The sequence below is a fragment of the Drosophila guanche genome, unplaced genomic scaffold (genome assembly GCF_900245975.1).
Source record: "Drosophila guanche unplaced genomic scaffold, DGUA_6, whole genome shotgun sequence".
Taxonomy (NCBI): domain Eukaryota; kingdom Metazoa; phylum Arthropoda; class Insecta; order Diptera; family Drosophilidae; genus Drosophila; species Drosophila guanche.
Window position 1 is genome coordinate 2,149,035 of NW_022995748.1, and position 16,528 is coordinate 2,165,562.

Here is a 16,528-nt window from a genome sequence, read left to right on the forward strand (position 1 = left end):
TTGGGAATTCGATTTCCGCTTGGTCAAGTGACATGATTGATACGCCCGGGCGTCTGGCTGATTCCTGGGGATTGCCAAGCCTGCCAAGCCTGCTGCCTAGGGCGTAAAAACAACACCAGCAGCAGCTTTGACACGCCGCAACGAGCAGCAGGAGACGGCGGCCCGAACCACAAGCGGCACAAGGACATGCAACCAAGCCACGACAGCGCTGAGATATGGAACACAAAACTTTGTAAAATGATTTTTGATGCCAGAGGCGGCAAAGGCTTAAGCTTAAAACAGCTCCGGACTCTGGGAACTTGTGAGCCAAAGAAAAGGATGTGTGAACCAACCCACGAAGGGCAGCTGAAAACTGATGTTTAGACACACTCAATACATGCGCTTCAGAGCACTCATTTAGTGTGGTTTTCATTGCGTATAAAGGCTGTGCCAGCCACAACTTAAATGCAGACTGCAAACAATTAAGTTTGCATCCATGGCATGACACTTTCATGTGCTTGTGTGGCTGGCCAAAGGCACACCCAAAAAATGGGGCAGACACGTGCAGAAACATGTGCAGCATGTCAGTGGCAATTTTCAGTTTTTTGGCAACTCCACACACCGCTCCTGCCCTCTGCCCGCGGCTGTCAGTTGCAGTGGCAACTTGAATAAAATGTACTGGCAATAAATTTGCCACAGCTTCACAGAGCTCTCTTTTTGGCAAGCCACAAGGCACTGGTCCGATTTAAATATCTCATCTGATTTCATGTTTCAAGTGGCGTTCATGGACTCTGGCCATAAAGTAGAATTTATGGCAAATATTTGAAGCATTCATAATTACAAATTTCTAATGAATGCCCACAAGAGAAGTCATGGATTTGCAATGTATTTAAAGTGCATTTCGAAACTCAATTGAAAGTGTGTCTATCACAGGGATTTGAGGGAACGTTTTGCATACAATTTACCATACAAAATAAAGCCAGGAAATTTGCCCTTTTGCCTAAACCTTCGTCCTCCTCCACCCTACAACTCTCCCTGGTCGGACCGCTTCATATTCTCCACCATGCCATCGTAGAGCAGGCTGTTGATGTCATTCGCCCAAATGTAGTCCACGTGATTGAACTTCTCGTATGGTATGAGCCCGTCGTGCACCACATTGGGCAGCGCGTCGCGCAGGCGTTCCACATCCCTGACCGCGGCCAGGAGATCGTTCTTGCTGTAGTACAGAGCCACCTTGCAGCTGACATTGGACAGATTATACTGTGGTGGAGTGTCGGAGCCGTGGCGGCGCCGATTCTCCACAGCGCTGTAGTAGTCGTACCTGTAGAAGCCACCGCTGTGGACCAGCTGAAGGTAGTGCCCCAGGGACTTGAGCGAGGAGCCAGCGACGTGTCGCACAAACAGCGGTGCGAGTGTGGCATTCAGTTGCTGGGCATCGACGCCCATCAGCTGCAAAAGGAAGTAGTTGCAGGTGTTGCGAAAGGCAAAGCTACAAATCTGATATGAGAGTCTTTGGAAGACTTCACCCTCGGGGGGAAAATCGTAGATGCCAAGAGCTCTGGCATAGAGCTGGAAAATGTTTACAAATCTGTTAGGCAATAAAGGTTGGCTGGAGGACTGCACTCACTGTCAAAGGTCGAATGTATTTCGCGGCAAACAAGACAAAGGGTGAGCCCACATAATCACAAAATACGACCGGGGCCAGCGCCTGCATCAGTTTGATTTTCTTCATGTAGCTGGGCCGCTCACTGCCCATCACCAGGAAGGATGTGGTGCCCTGCGAGTGGCCAATGTAGTGGAGCTGCTCGTAGCCCTTGGTCATGGCCAGAACGTAGTCAATCGCGGCCGGCAGGTCGTACAGCCCGACCTCGTGGAAGGAAAAGTCCCAGAACTCGGGCATATTCCGCTGGTAGCGCTTGTGCTTCCGTGAGTAGCGATTGCCACGCGTGTTGAGCAGCCAAATGTCATAGCCCAGATCACTTAACCTGTAGGCAAGCGACTTCTTGGGTCCCAGTATGAGATATCCCACCGAGCTGTCCTCCAGCCCATGGACCATCAGCACGGGCTGTGCGCCCGGCTTGGGCATGCGATGTGCGGTGAGCACAAAGCCATCCTTGGTCGTTATTTTGTGTATTTCCGCGCTGTAGCCATACTTCCGGATCAGTTCTGGCTAAAAGAGGAAATCTTATTACTGGATCGCAGCTTCCTATGAAGCTTCTCTTTACCGCCTGCAAATTGGCATCCTCTAAAATGGTTTTATCATACTTGATGATGTCCGCTGCGACATTGTCTATGCGGCAGCAAAGCCAGAAAAAAGCTACATAAAATATCATTAAGCTCGAACTGATGGCCAGCATTTTTTGGCCTGTGGAAAACCTTCAGCTAATGCAATTTTCCACATGCACTGTCAAGCAATTGGCCAATCAGTTGCTGGAGTCAAGATCTATTTCTATTGGCGTTGCATGCCACATCTGTGTTTGATCTTCAAATTGCACTCGAACTTGGAATTTGCAATGTTTGTTTCACTTGAAGTATTTATTGCCAGTTGATTCAATTGTGCTGCAGTTATCAGTTCTTTAGTATCCTTTATCCTTTATCCTTTGCTACATCTTGAGCATTCACTTCGAATCAGAACTATTCCCGCTGCACTATCGACTGCCACTGAGTGCTGGCATCCAGTCGGATGCCTTATATGATGCCAACTAATTTTAGTTGTCGAGGCTTATTAGGTCTCTCTCCCCTCATTGACCCTCGCGAGCAAATCAGGGCAATTAATATGCATAATATTGTTAATTCTGATTGTTTGGAATGTACTAAACGAGTTTTATTTGCCACCCAGTGGAACATGTTAACAGTTGCCTAAGGTCGGGTCCAAATGGTTGAGAGGCGGGCAACATCTCCAATCAACTTGTAAGTCACAAATAATTGTGATAAGCCGACAGCTATGACACTGCATGTGTGTGGTAATTGAGCTATTGTTAAGCTTATTATCTGTAACAGATATTCAGCATTTATTTTATATTTACTACTGTTGGAAGCTGAAGCTCCCAAGGGACGCTTTGGAGACGCTTACTTGCTGAAACTCCTTCCCAGTTCTTCAGCCTTCAAGCGAGTAAAGAAAGGCATCAGAATTCATGGGTAAATGTTCGTTTATTTGTATTTTTAAATATTTATTTGCACGAGCAAACCAAAGTAAAGTTAATCCAAATAAATACCTAACTATGCGCTGCTTATATTGCTATTATCTAGACTACAATTTCTACTTCTACTTCCACTGCCAGGTTTTGTACCCCTCATATGACCGAGTTCTCCTGATTTCGCATATTCTGCAGCATGCGATCCCACAGCAACTCCCTGCCATTGATGGCCCATATGAAGTCGAGGTGATTGAACTCCGGATCATCCACCAAATACTTTGTCACGACATGGGGCAGCTTGCTGTGCAGCATTTCCACATCTTCGGGCGGGGCCAGCCAATCGTTTTTGCCATAATAAAGCGCCACCTTGGCACGCACATTCTCCAGCTTATAAGAGGGAGGATCTATGGTGCCATAGCGCCAATGATTGCGCAGCCAGCCATAGTCAAACTGTCTGAAGGCGCCCGATCTGTTCAGCTGGCCAAAGTGCTGCATTTGCTTGGTGGAAGCACCGGCCGGGGAGTGGCCCACAATCACCGGCAGCATCGTCTCGTTCAGTTGCAGCTTGTCGAAGCCAGTGGTGAGAAAGATCACATTCGAGCAGATCTCCTTGGTAATGGTTGTCTCGTCGCAAATGAAGCGATTGAACATGCTGATGAACTCGTTCTTGGGCAGAAACTCATGGACGCCAATTAGCTTGAGGACCACCTGCAGGGCAGAGGGAGAGAGTCGAAAAGTGAGTTCGAATTTCGAATTTCGAATTTCGAATTTAGAATTTCGAAGAGGTTTGTGCATAGGATGAGGATTAGGAACGGGATGGGGTAACTTACGCTCACCGATAAATGCCACTCGGCCAAGAAGTTGACGACAGGACTGCGGCAATGCTTGAGGAAGGCCACCGGTGCCAGAGCCTGCATAAACACGATCTTATCCATGTACTCGGGCTTCTCACTGGCCATGATCCAGAACACAACCGAGCCCTGGGAGTGGCCAATGTAATGCAATTGGCTGACACCCGTGTGGTTGAGCACAAAGTCTATTGTGCTGGGTATGTCATGCTTGCCCATTTCATGGAACGTAAAGTCCCAGAACTTGGCATGGCGCGTACTGTACTTCACGTGCTTCCTGGAGTATGTATTGCCCCGCACATTGGCCATCCAAACATCGTAGCCCTGCTCATAGAGCAAGTAACCTTTGGGGGGAGGGAGAGAACAAATCAATCAGCATCAGGCACATTTGATGGAGCAAAGCGGTTGCTGCTTACCCAAGCCCTTGTTGGGTCCCATCATCACCCAAGTGGCCGAACTATCCAGCAGGCCGTGCACCAGGAGCACGGGCATTGCGCCAGGCCGCGCGATTCTGTGCAGAGTGAGTATGTAGCCATCGTCTGTCTGCACGGTATGATTCTCCGCGGGGTAGCCATATTTTTGTATCAAATGAAGCTGGAAAATATATATAATATATATAAGTGTAAGTTGGAGCTGAGAATTAGTGAATATTCATTTGTGATTAATAGGAATCGATTGCCAAGTGTCTGTGAATATAAATTATCGCAGAATGACTCTGACAGATTAATCTTGAACTTGAACCTCACCTTTCGACTAGGCCATAAAAATCAATATATAAAAATAAATTAAAATATATTCAAATATTTGAGTATATTTTTTAAGGCTGTCGCTGTACTTTAGACTTGAACATTTAACAAATTCCCACATCTATGGCGTCATAATGGCAATTATTAATAAATACTTTCGGTTGATGATTTGATCAAACAAATCAGATGCGCATAACGAGATGTTCAAAAATGTTTTAGCTTAGTTTCACTTCAGTTTGTGGTTCAGTTTGCTTACCGTGTCCAAGTGCGAATCTTCCAATATATTTGGATCCACGTCGCTCTCTATGCGCAAGTTGCTGTCCCCGACTATTGAGCGTCCCAGCCAGCTGGGGGACTTGAATTGGACATTGAAGAGGGTGACATTGCCCAGCACCATGGACAAGCCAGCGCTGATCTCCCGCTGCAGCAGGCACAGGCATAGGGCGCTGATGAGCAAATTCGCTGACGATGATAATGACATAGTTGTAACTGTATTCCGTACTCCCTCTCGTTGTGGGATGTGTCAGCTGCGCTCGGTTCGAGTCACAAGTGTCGACTGGCGGCAGTTTCAATTTGCAAGCGACAAAGAAACTTTCTGCGGGAGAGAGAGAAATTCGACACTTACACACACGATTGTACTTGTACTTGCTGATGTATGTACAATACTTTTTTCAATTGAATTGAATCACCAAAACAGTAAAATATTGGTCAGGCTCAGCGATAACCCCTGCCTGGGCTGCCTTCGTCACTTGCTGATAAGCCGCGCCGAAGAGTCCAGCTTCGGATTCGACGATCTTGACTTTGACTTCGCTTACGCACGAGATGTCAAGCCACCTCTCGACAACAACTGAAGATGTGATTTTTTCTTTGGTAGTCGTTGAGGAGTCTACCTTGGCTACCTTGCCCCGACCTATAAACAAAATTTATAAACAAACAAACAACTCAACATGTTGCCAAGCCAATTGATTTTGTAATATGTTTTTTTTGCCCTAAGCAGCTCTCCCGATCAGCTACATATACCTATGCATAGACATTTGTTGTTGCTGGACGGTAACAAATTATATATTTTATACTTATTACAAACACGCTTATAAGCTTATATACGATTTTTTAATTGATTATTTCTAGGGTACAATTATTTATTATAGGGTATACTTAAATCCATATGGCAGTGCCCAGCACTTGACCTAATAATTATAATCTTTAATAAACCCATTCCCAGCTGATTAGAAACATGATTAATAAAGTCAAATGTTTTACTAGTGAGTAAATTCACTCGAAAGAAATCAAAGTTCGCAGCTGATAGTCTCTGTTCGATTTTCAATTCCTATAAATTGTTTATTAAGTATTTATTCTGAATAGCTTACAACTAAAATATTATGCTAATTTAATTTGATTGAAAGGTCCCATTAAAAGTTTATAATTCTCTTCTTAAACTCGCATATTATCCAACTTGTTTATTTACTCAGTGAAGCGCAACCCCCCGCAATCGTATGTATGTATGTACATGTGTATGTATGTGTGTACATATGAATGTAGCTGTGCAGTCCACTCATTAAATTAATCATTTATTGCCCACAAAATAAAAAAGATTACTTGGTGATTATTTCCTGATCAAAGTTTAATTAACTACGCTAGAATGGAAGCCGTGTAGGTATTATTTCCAGTCATTAATAACTATTTACATACATATGTATGTATGCACATGTATAAACATGTTAGTACACATGTTTGTGCACAATTTATCGCACTTTAATAGGAGCTTGACAAACGAATGTAATTTTAGAAATATTTCAATTTCTGGCTGTAAACAATAATGCAATAATAGATGAGTCGGAGATAGTACGAAAGAGAATCACAGCTGTATTGAGAGTCTGCTTATCGCACTGCACCGCAGGGGGGAGTTGAGTGGAGCTAAGCCCGAACCCGACCCGACCCGAACCCGAACCCGAGTGTTATTCAATTATTAAGTGTAGCTTTATTCTGCATTTAACGAGCAAACAAACGCATGCCCAAGCATAGCCAGAGATATGTATATACACATGTACGTACATTGTATACATACACATGCATGTATGCATGTTTTTGGTGGCAGCAGCGACTTCTCTGCTCTGCTATCCATATGCAAAATAGCACAAACAATGTGCAGTTCATTAGATGAGCTGTTGAGCATAAATATGCATATTATTTCCCCTCACCCAATCAACCTTTGCAATGTCAGCCGCTTCGTTCCTACGGACTGCAGCATTATCATATGAGCAGCGTTTGGGCTTGAAACTTGTTTTCGGGTCTGGCAACATGCTGCCCACCCGGCGATGTTGCTGAAAGTTAATCAAACTCCCTTCTGGACAATCCAATGACATTTGAAATAGATTTTCACATTATTTACACTGCGGTTAGCAATCGAATGCAAATATCCGAATTCCCATGATAACCACTCGAATCTATGACATTTTTAGCCTTTCAAAAAGCCCTCTGGGCATTTGGGGGCCGTTACCGCAGGCCGCAAACAATCGACTGACGCAAAGAGTGGCATATTGCCACCAAAAGTTCTATTCAAACTTTTAATAGTTCCGCAAGTTGAACGAACAGAGAGAAAAGGGGCCGAGGAGCTGTTCGGATTTAAGCCGAATTTTTCTTTGGAAATAATTGTCAGCTGATAGAGATTTGAGATAACTTAAACGTGAACAAATCAAAGTCTTATTTACCGATAATCCATCTAAGAGATAGCTAACTGAGGCAATTTTTTATTGGCGTATTTTAGCAACAAGTTTATTTTCTTAGCTTTAATATCCAATACTTTAACACGGATAAGTTTCGAGGCAAAACACCGGAAAATCGGCCACTCGAAAGCAATGAAAGGGCGGGCAACCTACTAAACACTCAACAGCTGGAAGGGGGAAAAGAAATCAATGTGGGATGCGGGCGTCTGGGACCCCTGGGAGTCGTGTGAGAGTAGAAAAATTTAGCAAATATTCGAGTCTGAGCTGTAAGTGCTCAGTGTGTCAATGTGGCAAATGTATCTTTGTGTATATTCACCTCGTTGCTAACCCTCTGAACACGTACTCGACGCCCGGCGCTCGCTGCTTGCTCGGATCAATTTTCAGAACAAGATTTATGCGCTTGCCAAAAAGGGGGCCATAAAATATTTATTGTTTTCGAGTTGCACGGCCCTGATAAGCAGCAGCATCCCGATAAGCATGAGGGCAGGCCCAAGGATACTCGTGAGGGGCCAGTCGAGAAACAGAACAAAGAGCAACAGGAACAAGGGGCTAAGTGGCGCACACCAGGACCCAGGCTTCTTATCCTGTAATGCGATACGAGTTGGGTGAGCCAGTTCAGAGCAGAACCGTGAAATATTACCTTTAAATAAGAATTTATTTTCATGCTAAATTCGAAATTTAAATGAGAATGCGCTGCATATCCCCTTTATCCCTGGAGCATAAAGGAGAACACAGAAATCAATTTCAATTTCAAAAGAGAAATCAAAGAAGAAAGGATTTTCGGATTGGCTTTGAAGGTTTATAATCAGGCACGTAGAGAAGTTCAATTAAATGTGCTTTAAGTTGGTGATTTGTCTACAGTTAATGGCACTGTCCCAACAGGTTCCCTCATGAAACCCAATTGATGACCAAATCCTGGGAATTCTTTGTTATTCAGGTAACTGCTCTCTTTTTTCAACGTTTACATTTCCCGCACACATGTTTCCGATTCATATTTTGTTTCCTCTTCAAGGTGTCTGAGCTTGCGTTAACTCTTCAGTGGCCGCAACATCTGCCAGCGATTTATACAAATAATTAACTGTCAACTGCAGGCAGCAGTCAGCACGCGGAATTTTTCGCATACCTTCCCCTTCCTTCCGGCTAAGCGACACCTTGAGGGATCAGCAACAACACGAACCACTCCCCCCGACTCAACTCTGTTGAAATTATAGGCAATTTTCGTTTGGCATTCCGAAAAATGTGAAAAATGAAAAATATAAATAAATGTTGATGATTGTTTGGCAGCCATGGGAGGCAGCTAGAGTTACGGAGGGGCGGAGGGACAGGGTGATTTATACAAATGTGCGAGAAAAATGATTTTTGCACGCCTCAGAGCAGTTGACAGGCTCAACCATCAACCAGCCATCATCCAGGAGCCCGAAGCCCATCATCCACTGCTGGCTCCTCTCTCGGCTGCCGAAGTCATTAACTCGACAAACCGCGTTGCCGTTAGCCTAGCAGCCAGTGATGGCAGACGGAGTTCGTGAGATATTGCCAGTTGAGTGTAGAGTATCGGGCGCTGTCTAATCCGAAAGAAAACCAAACAATTAAAAACTGGCATTACGATATTACTGAATTATCGTAATAAGCTAAGCTAAGTCATACCCATGTTCACCTATGTTAATGTAGGACTTATCGTATTAATCGTTATTTCGAACACCTATCGCCGTCGCTACATTCGCATCACTGACGTGGGCACGTCGATGCTGGCAGAGGCGAGTTATGTGTAAGTGGAGCGGAAGTGCACACACAGCATGCGCGGGGCGGGGGAAGCGGTGAGGCAAAGGCAACTCGAAAAATGTTAAGGCATTCGTTATGTCAACAAGCAACAATAAGAGAGGGAGTCAGAGAGAGGGAGCGCCTGAGAGACTGTTGAGTGGAAGTGGAAGAGGGGAAAAGGGAGAGTTATTCTTGTTAGGCACATTACATCACTCATTTTGAAGCAGGCTTGCCTTGCATGTCCGTGCCTGTATTTGTGTTTGTAATTGTAATTCAGGAGCTTCCTAACGACCAACTTGCTTCTCCTTTCCTGTTCCCTCTTCCTCCTCCCTCCGCTCTGCTGCACCGTTCTGCTTATATTTTTAATGAAGTGCAGCTCCTGTTTCTGCAATAGCCCTGCCCCAGCCACTCTCTCCGCTTGCAACTGCAGCCAAGCGACAAATGCCGCGCATTCTCATTTCCACAAACGTCTCGCCAGCTCTTGCGGTGGCTGCGACACTGGGACCTAAACCTGCTCTCCCGCACCCTTCTGCGGGCAGCACGCTCTCCAGCCTCTTCTGCTTTGTGGCACGTTCATGGTCCCGTTTTTTTCTGTGTTCTTTAAAGGTATACAAACGTCTTGCTTCACTGAATGTTAAGTGGCAAATACGTTAATTGGGCATTAAATGGATCGTTCAGGGGTGGGGCTAATGGTAAATTGTTTTTGAAATTTCCATATATTTTATTCTATGATTCTGTGTCTTACTTTATACAATTTATAAATTTATAAAAATGTAAATTTAGTTTCCGCCAAAAACAGTTTCCTGAACTCCACTTTAAGCGTCGCAGCCCCAAAGAGCAATTCCCCACCATCGGGAGCATTGTCTTTCCACCTGTGTCGCCTGCTGGCACAATCAACTAATAAACTCCCCGACGCCGGCGGAGACTCCAAAGTGATTATTGATTTAATTACACATCAAAGCAGCAAAGACGACCAACAGGGGGGTGCGTGGGAGGCTGACTGTCTTTGCAATCAATGTACCTATGGGGGAATCTTCGTCATCGGCTGCTGTCGCCTCACTGTGAGGGAGAGTAATAAAATGCTAATGAATTAATTTTCGCTAGAACTTTGCAATAAAGTTACTTTGCTCCTTCCCTGGCATGTCGTCCTGCCTGAACTGCTTCTGTTAGTTACAATATTAAATATCTTCATTGGCCCAAAGACATTCGGGCAAGTGCATTAAAACTAACGAACTCCTATTAGGTTGGAGCTGCAAAATGAATTATGCATTTAATATTATTATTAAACATTCTGGCAAACCCATCAAAGCCAACTCCAAATATTTGATATGGTTAAATTTTAATCGTTTTTGCTGCTCCGCTTACACAGGGGAGGAGCTCTTCGAATTGAATACATTCCCTAAATAGTTGCATTTAACAAATATCTCGAAGGGGTGGCCGGTTCCTTTGAGGGGCAGTTACAGATGGGGAGCCAGAGTCGCAGTCGGAAGCAGGCAAAAGCAATTTCCTAGTCACAGATTTGATTTTGTTTGCCCAAGCGATGCGGCATGAAATCGTTTGCCAAATGCCGAATGCCACAGCGCTCAGATGTAACCCAGAGATACATTCGGCTAATGAAATGCACGCTATGTCCTTCCCGAGTGGGCCACAGGGCCTGCCAGGGCAGGGCTAGGCAAATAATCAACTCTGAAACATCAACAATAAGGGGGAGCCATTGAAACAGACGTACCGCCGGCAAAGGAGCTCGTAAAAAACTCACCAAATGATAAAAATCAAAGAGAAGAATCCTCCCAGCAGAAATTCAATACAATGTGTTAAGAGTCCGACACTAAATTGAGTCGACTGATGGCTACCTCTTGTAATTTTGGGAACAGGCAAACTCTTCTCAGAAATCTCTTAAGAAATTTATTTTGCTAAACCTTTGTACAGAGATTAATGTAGTTTGGGATGACAAACAGCCAAAGTAATCTTTATAAATGTGACAGCAAATGGGTCGATGGGTCGGTGGTACCCTTTCACTTCCGGTCTACCCATTAGTACATACGGAAACTCGCCCCTGCTGACCGCAAAATAAACTTTTGCGTTAGATTTATGCGGCAATATTTTGCTTTGCTTTGAAATCGGTTCGTGGCCCAGCCACCAGCCACCACCGAGCAGGGCTGGCACAAAGACAAATACAAAAATATATGTACGTACGTACAACCTGTAGCATCCATTCGCATCTCTGGGTCTCGGTTCAACTTGAGTTGTATTTACATTTTGCGCTTGAACGCATTTGTATCTTTATCTCTCGTGGCAGCCGAGTGGCTGCGGATTGGAGTGGAGGGAAAGGCATCTACATTTAAAATTGAAAATTGATTTTTCCGAATGTATTCGCAATTCCTTGTTGCTTGACTAGAATTTGATTTGCTTTGCTTTGGCTGGTCAATTTTTTGCGATTGATTTCGTTTGTGCCCAGCGGACAGATTGGAGAGCGCTGCCCGGAAGCGTTTTTTATGATAAACGTTGGGGGAAGGAAAGAGTGGGATTAGAATAAGGTTTCTCCAAGGATTCGTACATAAATGTATGTATGTACATATGTATTTATTTATGTATGCATGTACATAAGTGCGTCTTACTGAAACTCAAATGCTATGGTTACATCCCCCATGATTAGCTCTTCCTAAAATATTCCTTCAAGTTTCATAGCAGATTCCCCTTTCACGCAGCGAATGTTTAATGTAACTTACAGCCCAAAACTCTTTAAGCGTTTCTATTGATTTTTCTTATTCCTTATCTTAATTTTTGTCGTACCAGTTAGCGAGTTAATTTGAAATAATATTAAGACAAATGCGAAAACAGAAGCACAAACACAAACACGAATCTTGCATCAGGGCAGCCAGTCATAAGCCTAGGAAAACGTTTTTATTAGCGCCCTGCACGCGTCTGGGGCGGGCGACAAGCCCCCAAAGGACAGTCGGGAGTTCCTTTTGAGATTCCTTTACCCCCGCGGTGTCGACGACAGTTTCGCGTGTGTTTGCACTTTTCCGGTCGTTTTTCTAGCTTTGAAAGCGACTTCTAGGCCTCTGATTGCCTGCCTGACGCCATTTGGGGGATGTTGCGGCATAGTGCCACAGAAATTGATAGCGGACGACAAATCATACCTTGAGACGTTGAGTCAGATTCGGTGCTGGGGCTGCCGGGGCTGCACTCTGAGGGTGGCTCCAAGAGTCCCGAACCTTGTTTGTTCTTTTGTTGTTGTTGTTGTTGCACAATTTGCCGGCCTGCTAATAAAATTTGATAAGCCAAAGTGGAGCAGAGAGCCAGACGGGGCACATAAAATGTTTACCCGCTGCACGCAAATTGGGGATAAATTCACTCCCCGAGTCGTCTCCCTAATGCAGGGGGAGTGACACAGCACAGCAGCAACACCCAGTGATCCACCATCCCAGCCCCCACCCCGTACGCTTTCCTACTCATTCCAGCAATTGCAAAGTTAATTTGTGCATAAAAATGTTGCCAGGGGAGTCATCTGTTGGGGTCTGTTTCGGATCAGACTCTGGTCCTCTTCTTTGTTGATTAGCCATAAAAATGTTTTTCGCAGCATTATTTTCTCCCTCTCCACCCCGCTACTCTCTGACCTCTTTGATTTATGCCAATGTGCTTTGATTCGAGCCATTTCATCCTATTCTGTTTGATGGTGGCTCGGCAAACCATTTTTGGTTTGATGCATGCGAAATGCATTTTTGATGACGGTTAATGGAGTTTTTACTGTCTCTGAGCGTGGACTTTATGGGAAGGACTTGCTGGGGGACTTGTTAAACTTCCATTCCCTGGCCTGACTTGGCACATTTTTTTTGGGCTGGGTCCTTTTTGTTTTAGGCTGGGCTGGTCCCAGTGCCAATGATTGGGGGTTGGTTTATTTTATTAGACGTTTTGGGGGCGGAGCGCAGACATGCAAAAATTTTGAAACGTTTTTATATGGTCTGGATGGCTTATTGCGCGTTATGAGACGCACTTTTCATTTATGCCCACATAAAAAATAAATTTGAAGCACGCTTTTCAGAGCGTGAAGCTTGTAGGGGAAAAAAAGATTTTTGATATTTTATGAAGATGTTTCCAAACTGCGTAAAAAACATATCTTCTGTCTAATGTTTATAAAATAAATTTTGCTATATTCCGAAACCAGCAACCAAGCTCCTTTCCATTGTTCAGTATTCATTTTGATCAATTGTGTGTATCTCCACCAATTATATCAATGTCCTTCCATTAATGTGTTTTCAGGGGGCATAGGGAGACAAGTAAACGAAAGTCACGCCAAATATTTGCCCACACATTTACGAGTACGAGTAGACACACATTTTCACAGACGCAAAGCGACAAAGTTCGGGGCCGGCAAAAGCACAACGTTTGAGGGCAAACACGCACGCACATGTCCATGTAGACGGTGTCTCTCTCTTACACACATCTGCATAGCAAACAAAAACGAAGGCCCGAAAGGAGATAGGTGGCGGAGAGGAGGGGACCATGCTCAAATGCTGCTCAAAATTGGATTTGGAATACGAACGCTGTCCCCGCTTTTTGCACACACAAATGCTGATAAACAGTTTTATAGTTAGGCCAACATTGCCACAAGTCATGGCTCATCCTTTTCTTTCGCTATCTCTCCATCTCTTAAACTCTCCTTCCAACCTCTTCCTTTCCTCCTATTCCCAAGCTGCACATTAAAGCTCAGCGGCACAAAGAGAAAAAAGCGGCTGTATCACTGTTTATGCTTATTTAAAAAAGTGGCAGCGCTGCCAAGTTTTGATTTGATAAAGCGTCAGAGGAGCAGAGAAATAAAAATAAAAGAAAAGAAAAGGAAGAGGCCACATTATGTGTGTGTGTGGGTATGTGGGTGAGAGTTGCAGAAACAAACACAGTGGGGTGAGTAGGCGCGCTGGCTGATAAAAAATAATCATTTATGCAAGTCACATACGTAGCGAGCTTTTAATAATAAAAACAACGAGCGTGTGTAATATGAAAACAAACCCAGCGACGTGAATGTGCGTGCGAATGTCTCTCTGAAAGTGAAAGGGTCCAGGAGGGGGCCACAAAGTTGCCCATAGTCCTTAGCACACTTCTTTAAGGAAGGGTTTCTTAGAAAGAACGCCCGACAGATTTAAACATATTTAAATTTGCGACCACGGAAATGCAGGACAGATAGATATTTGACTAATATTTGAGGAAAATTAGAACCAAATCAAATGTATATGTCTTCGTGTGTTTAAAATGTGAGACTCTCCTGGAAGAGAGTGGTAAGCTTAATGAGACCCATACCATAAGCAATGGCTCCATTGATTTGCACGTCACGTAGCCCCACCCTGCAGCAGGTACACGACAACAAGGAGCGGCAAGAGTGGGGAAAATGTTGGCGCAAAGTGAAGGCTGATTGATATAATATATGTAAATTCATATTCATATAATATTCCTTCATATTTGTGGGTCAATTTCAGATTTTGTATAAATATTAGACAGATTGCTAGCTTAATTAAAATTAAATTAAATTCCATTTAAATGCGTTTTATTGACACTTAACTTAACAATGGGATGGTGCGGGAGGAATGATAAATTATAAAATTATTTGAAAATGAAAGTGAAAATATAAAAATGAAATAGGATTATAATAAAAACCACTAATGTACGGGAAACATTAAAGCAAAGAGTGCCTTCAGCTGTTGCGAGGCGCTGCAGTTGGGCCCACATATGACCACGTCCGCGTAGATCTGGTGCTCGCGGCTGTAAGTGAGGTTCTTGATGTTGGTGAATTTCGGCTGAACAACGCGCTGGAGGACATCTTCCTTGCGCAGGGCAAAACAGAGCTTTCCACATAAGCATTTGGGAGACTCCGAGATGAGTTCGATGAGAATGGCAGGCAAAGAGTCTGCCGACAAGGGCAGTTTGTAGTTGGCGACGGCTCGAGCTGCTTGCAGCCAAAGTGGCTGTGGGATGTTGCTCGCTGACAATCGCTGGGCCTGTAGCTGAGCAGCTTCGACATTGAAGGCCCCGAAGCAGTTGCCCCACACGTCCAGCTGGTCTATGTGGAGATCCTCAATTGCTGCGGGCAGGGATTCCAGTTTGTTGCTGCACACGTGCAACGAGCGCAGACCCTGCAGCCTCCTAATACCGAAAGGCAGTCGGGTCAGCTGGTTGTGATTCAGTTTGAGCGTGACCAAACGTTCAAACTTAACCAGAGCGGGTGGGAAGTAGGTCAGTCCATTGCTCGACAAGTCCAGCTCGCGGAGAGACTGACTTAGCTTCGTTCCACGCATCCAACACCAGTCATTCAACTCGCCCAGACTGTTTCCACTCAAGTGCAGCGTGGTCAGGGACAGGCGGCCTAGCTCTGGCGGAATCTGACAATAAATAAAGAATAATTAAGAATCTGCACGCAATTCAGAGTCCATTCAGCCACCTTGGTCAGCTTGTTGCCCCCGACATCCAGCGTTGTGAGGTTGCGTAGCGTGCAGATCTCAAAGCTGAGTTTAACCAACTGGCTGTTGTTAATGGTCAGCGACTTGAGGGTGCGCGGGAAGCCCTTGATGGGATATTCGCTGCGCTTGCTGATGACCATCCTCTGTTGTGGCTGCGACTTCTGGGGTATGGCCGTGGCGGCCGCTATGTTCAGTCTTAGGTTAATGGCATCCTTGCCCTCCATGCCCAGCTTCAGGGTCTGTAGGAATCCCTTCAGCTGTATGGGATCACATTTGATGAGCAGGTTCTCCGCTGGCTGATGGAAACCAATAGTGGCCTTTCCGTCCAGGATAAACTTTGTGTGCACGGCTTGCACATTGTCCCGCACCTTGTACCGGGTGCCGGTCTTGGCCTGGCCACTGAACAGCAGCATTTCCAGCTCTTTTTTCGATGTTCCATTGGAGTCCGACGCGCCCTGCTTGTAGCCAATGGCAAGTGTCGACTTTACGGGCCTAGGAGTCCGGTTCGCTTGCGTTGTACGGTTCACCACCTGCACCTCGCATAATATTTTCATGGCGAGTGAGTAAACAAACAGAAAAACCTAATTTGGCGTCAAAACAGCATTTGGAATTTGTAAATTGCTTGTTGCTGGAGTTGCCAGGCTGGTTGTACATCAGCTGCGACCTTTGGCGTTGCCACTGCTGTCCTATCTGTCTTTGTTTTGGCGCGTGCTCTGTGAACTGGTTTACTTCTACAGAAAAGCTCAGATGCAGCATAAAAGCTCAAAGCCAGTGTACATTTCGCAAAAGTTACAAAACCAAAACAAAGGATTGCATTGCAGGCAGTATTTGTTGCAATAATTGCTAAAGAGGGACGTAACTACTTTTTAGGCACAAGAAATGTTA

General features: G+C 44.8%; 3 protein-coding genes across 4 annotated transcripts; all 3 read right to left on the reverse strand.

Moving 5' to 3' along the window:
• Positions 1–755: 755 nt before the first annotated feature.
• Positions 756–2,651, reverse strand: LOC117584538 (lipase 1). Its single transcript, XM_034273490.1, has 3 exons — positions 2,205–2,651; positions 1,607–2,149; positions 756–1,548 (listed from the first exon to the last, which is right to left on the reverse strand). The coding sequence occupies exons 1-3, from the start codon at positions 2,334–2,336 to the stop codon at positions 1,003–1,005; spliced, it is 1,221 nt and encodes a 406-aa protein (XP_034129381.1). The 5' UTR covers positions 2,337–2,651; the 3' UTR covers positions 756–1,002.
• Positions 2,652–3,110: 459 nt separating this feature from the next.
• Positions 3,111–5,277, reverse strand: LOC117584465 (lipase 3-like). 2 transcript variants are annotated; one of them, XM_034273383.1, is made up of 4 exons: positions 4,967–5,277; positions 4,381–4,558; positions 3,947–4,308; positions 3,111–3,824 (listed from the first exon to the last, which is right to left on the reverse strand). In XM_034273383.1, exons 1-4 carry the CDS (start codon positions 5,189–5,191, stop codon positions 3,273–3,275), a joined length of 1,317 nt encoding a protein of 438 aa, XP_034129274.1. In that variant the 5' UTR covers positions 5,192–5,277; the 3' UTR covers positions 3,111–3,272. The 2 variants fall into 2 exon arrangements, with proteins under 2 accessions (XP_034129274.1, XP_034129275.1); XM_034273384.1 differs by having other exon boundaries at positions 3,953–4,308; positions 4,967–5,275.
• A 9,439-nt stretch (positions 5,278–14,716) lies between these two features.
• LOC117584093 (leucine-rich repeat protein 1) lies at positions 14,717–16,284 on the reverse strand. Its single transcript, XM_034272841.1, has 2 exons — positions 15,625–16,284; positions 14,717–15,565 (listed from the first exon to the last, which is right to left on the reverse strand). The coding sequence occupies exons 1-2, from the start codon at positions 16,195–16,197 to the stop codon at positions 14,846–14,848; spliced, it is 1,293 nt and encodes a 430-aa protein (XP_034128732.1). The 5' UTR covers positions 16,198–16,284; the 3' UTR covers positions 14,717–14,845.
• Positions 16,285–16,528: the final 244 nt, after the last annotated feature.

Bases quoted from the DNA above. Each gene is read 5' to 3' on its own strand.
- LOC117584538 (XM_034273490.1), bottom strand. From the start codon at position 2,336: ATGCTGGCCATCAGTTCGAGCTTAATGATATTTTATGTAGCTTTTTTC. The intron at 2,150-2,204 runs GTAAAGAGAAGC...TTCCTCTTTTAG, and splicing joins AGGATGCCAATTTGCAGGCG to CCAGAACTGATCCGGAAGTA. The intron at 1,549-1,606 runs GTGAGTGCAGTC...AACATTTTCCAG, and splicing joins AATACATTCGACCTTTGACA to CTCTATGCCAGAGCTCTTGG.
- LOC117584465 (XM_034273383.1), bottom strand. From the start codon at position 5,191: ATGTCATTATCATCGTCAGCGAATTTGCTCATCAGCGCCCTATGCCTG. The intron at 4,309-4,380 runs GTAAGCAGCAAC...CTCCCCCCAAAG, and splicing joins GGGACCCAACAAGGGCTTGG to GTTACTTGCTCTATGAGCAG. The intron at 3,825-3,946 runs GTAAGTTACCCC...TCTGCCCTGCAG, and splicing joins AGTGGCATTTATCGGTGAGC to GTGGTCCTCAAGCTAATTGG.
- LOC117584093 (XM_034272841.1), bottom strand. From the start codon at position 16,197: ATGAAAATATTATGCGAGGTGCAGGTGGTGAACCGTACAACGCAAGCG. The intron at 15,566-15,624 runs GTGGCTGAATGG...ATTTATTGTCAG, and splicing joins GGGGCAACAAGCTGACCAAG to ATTCCGCCAGAGCTAGGCCG.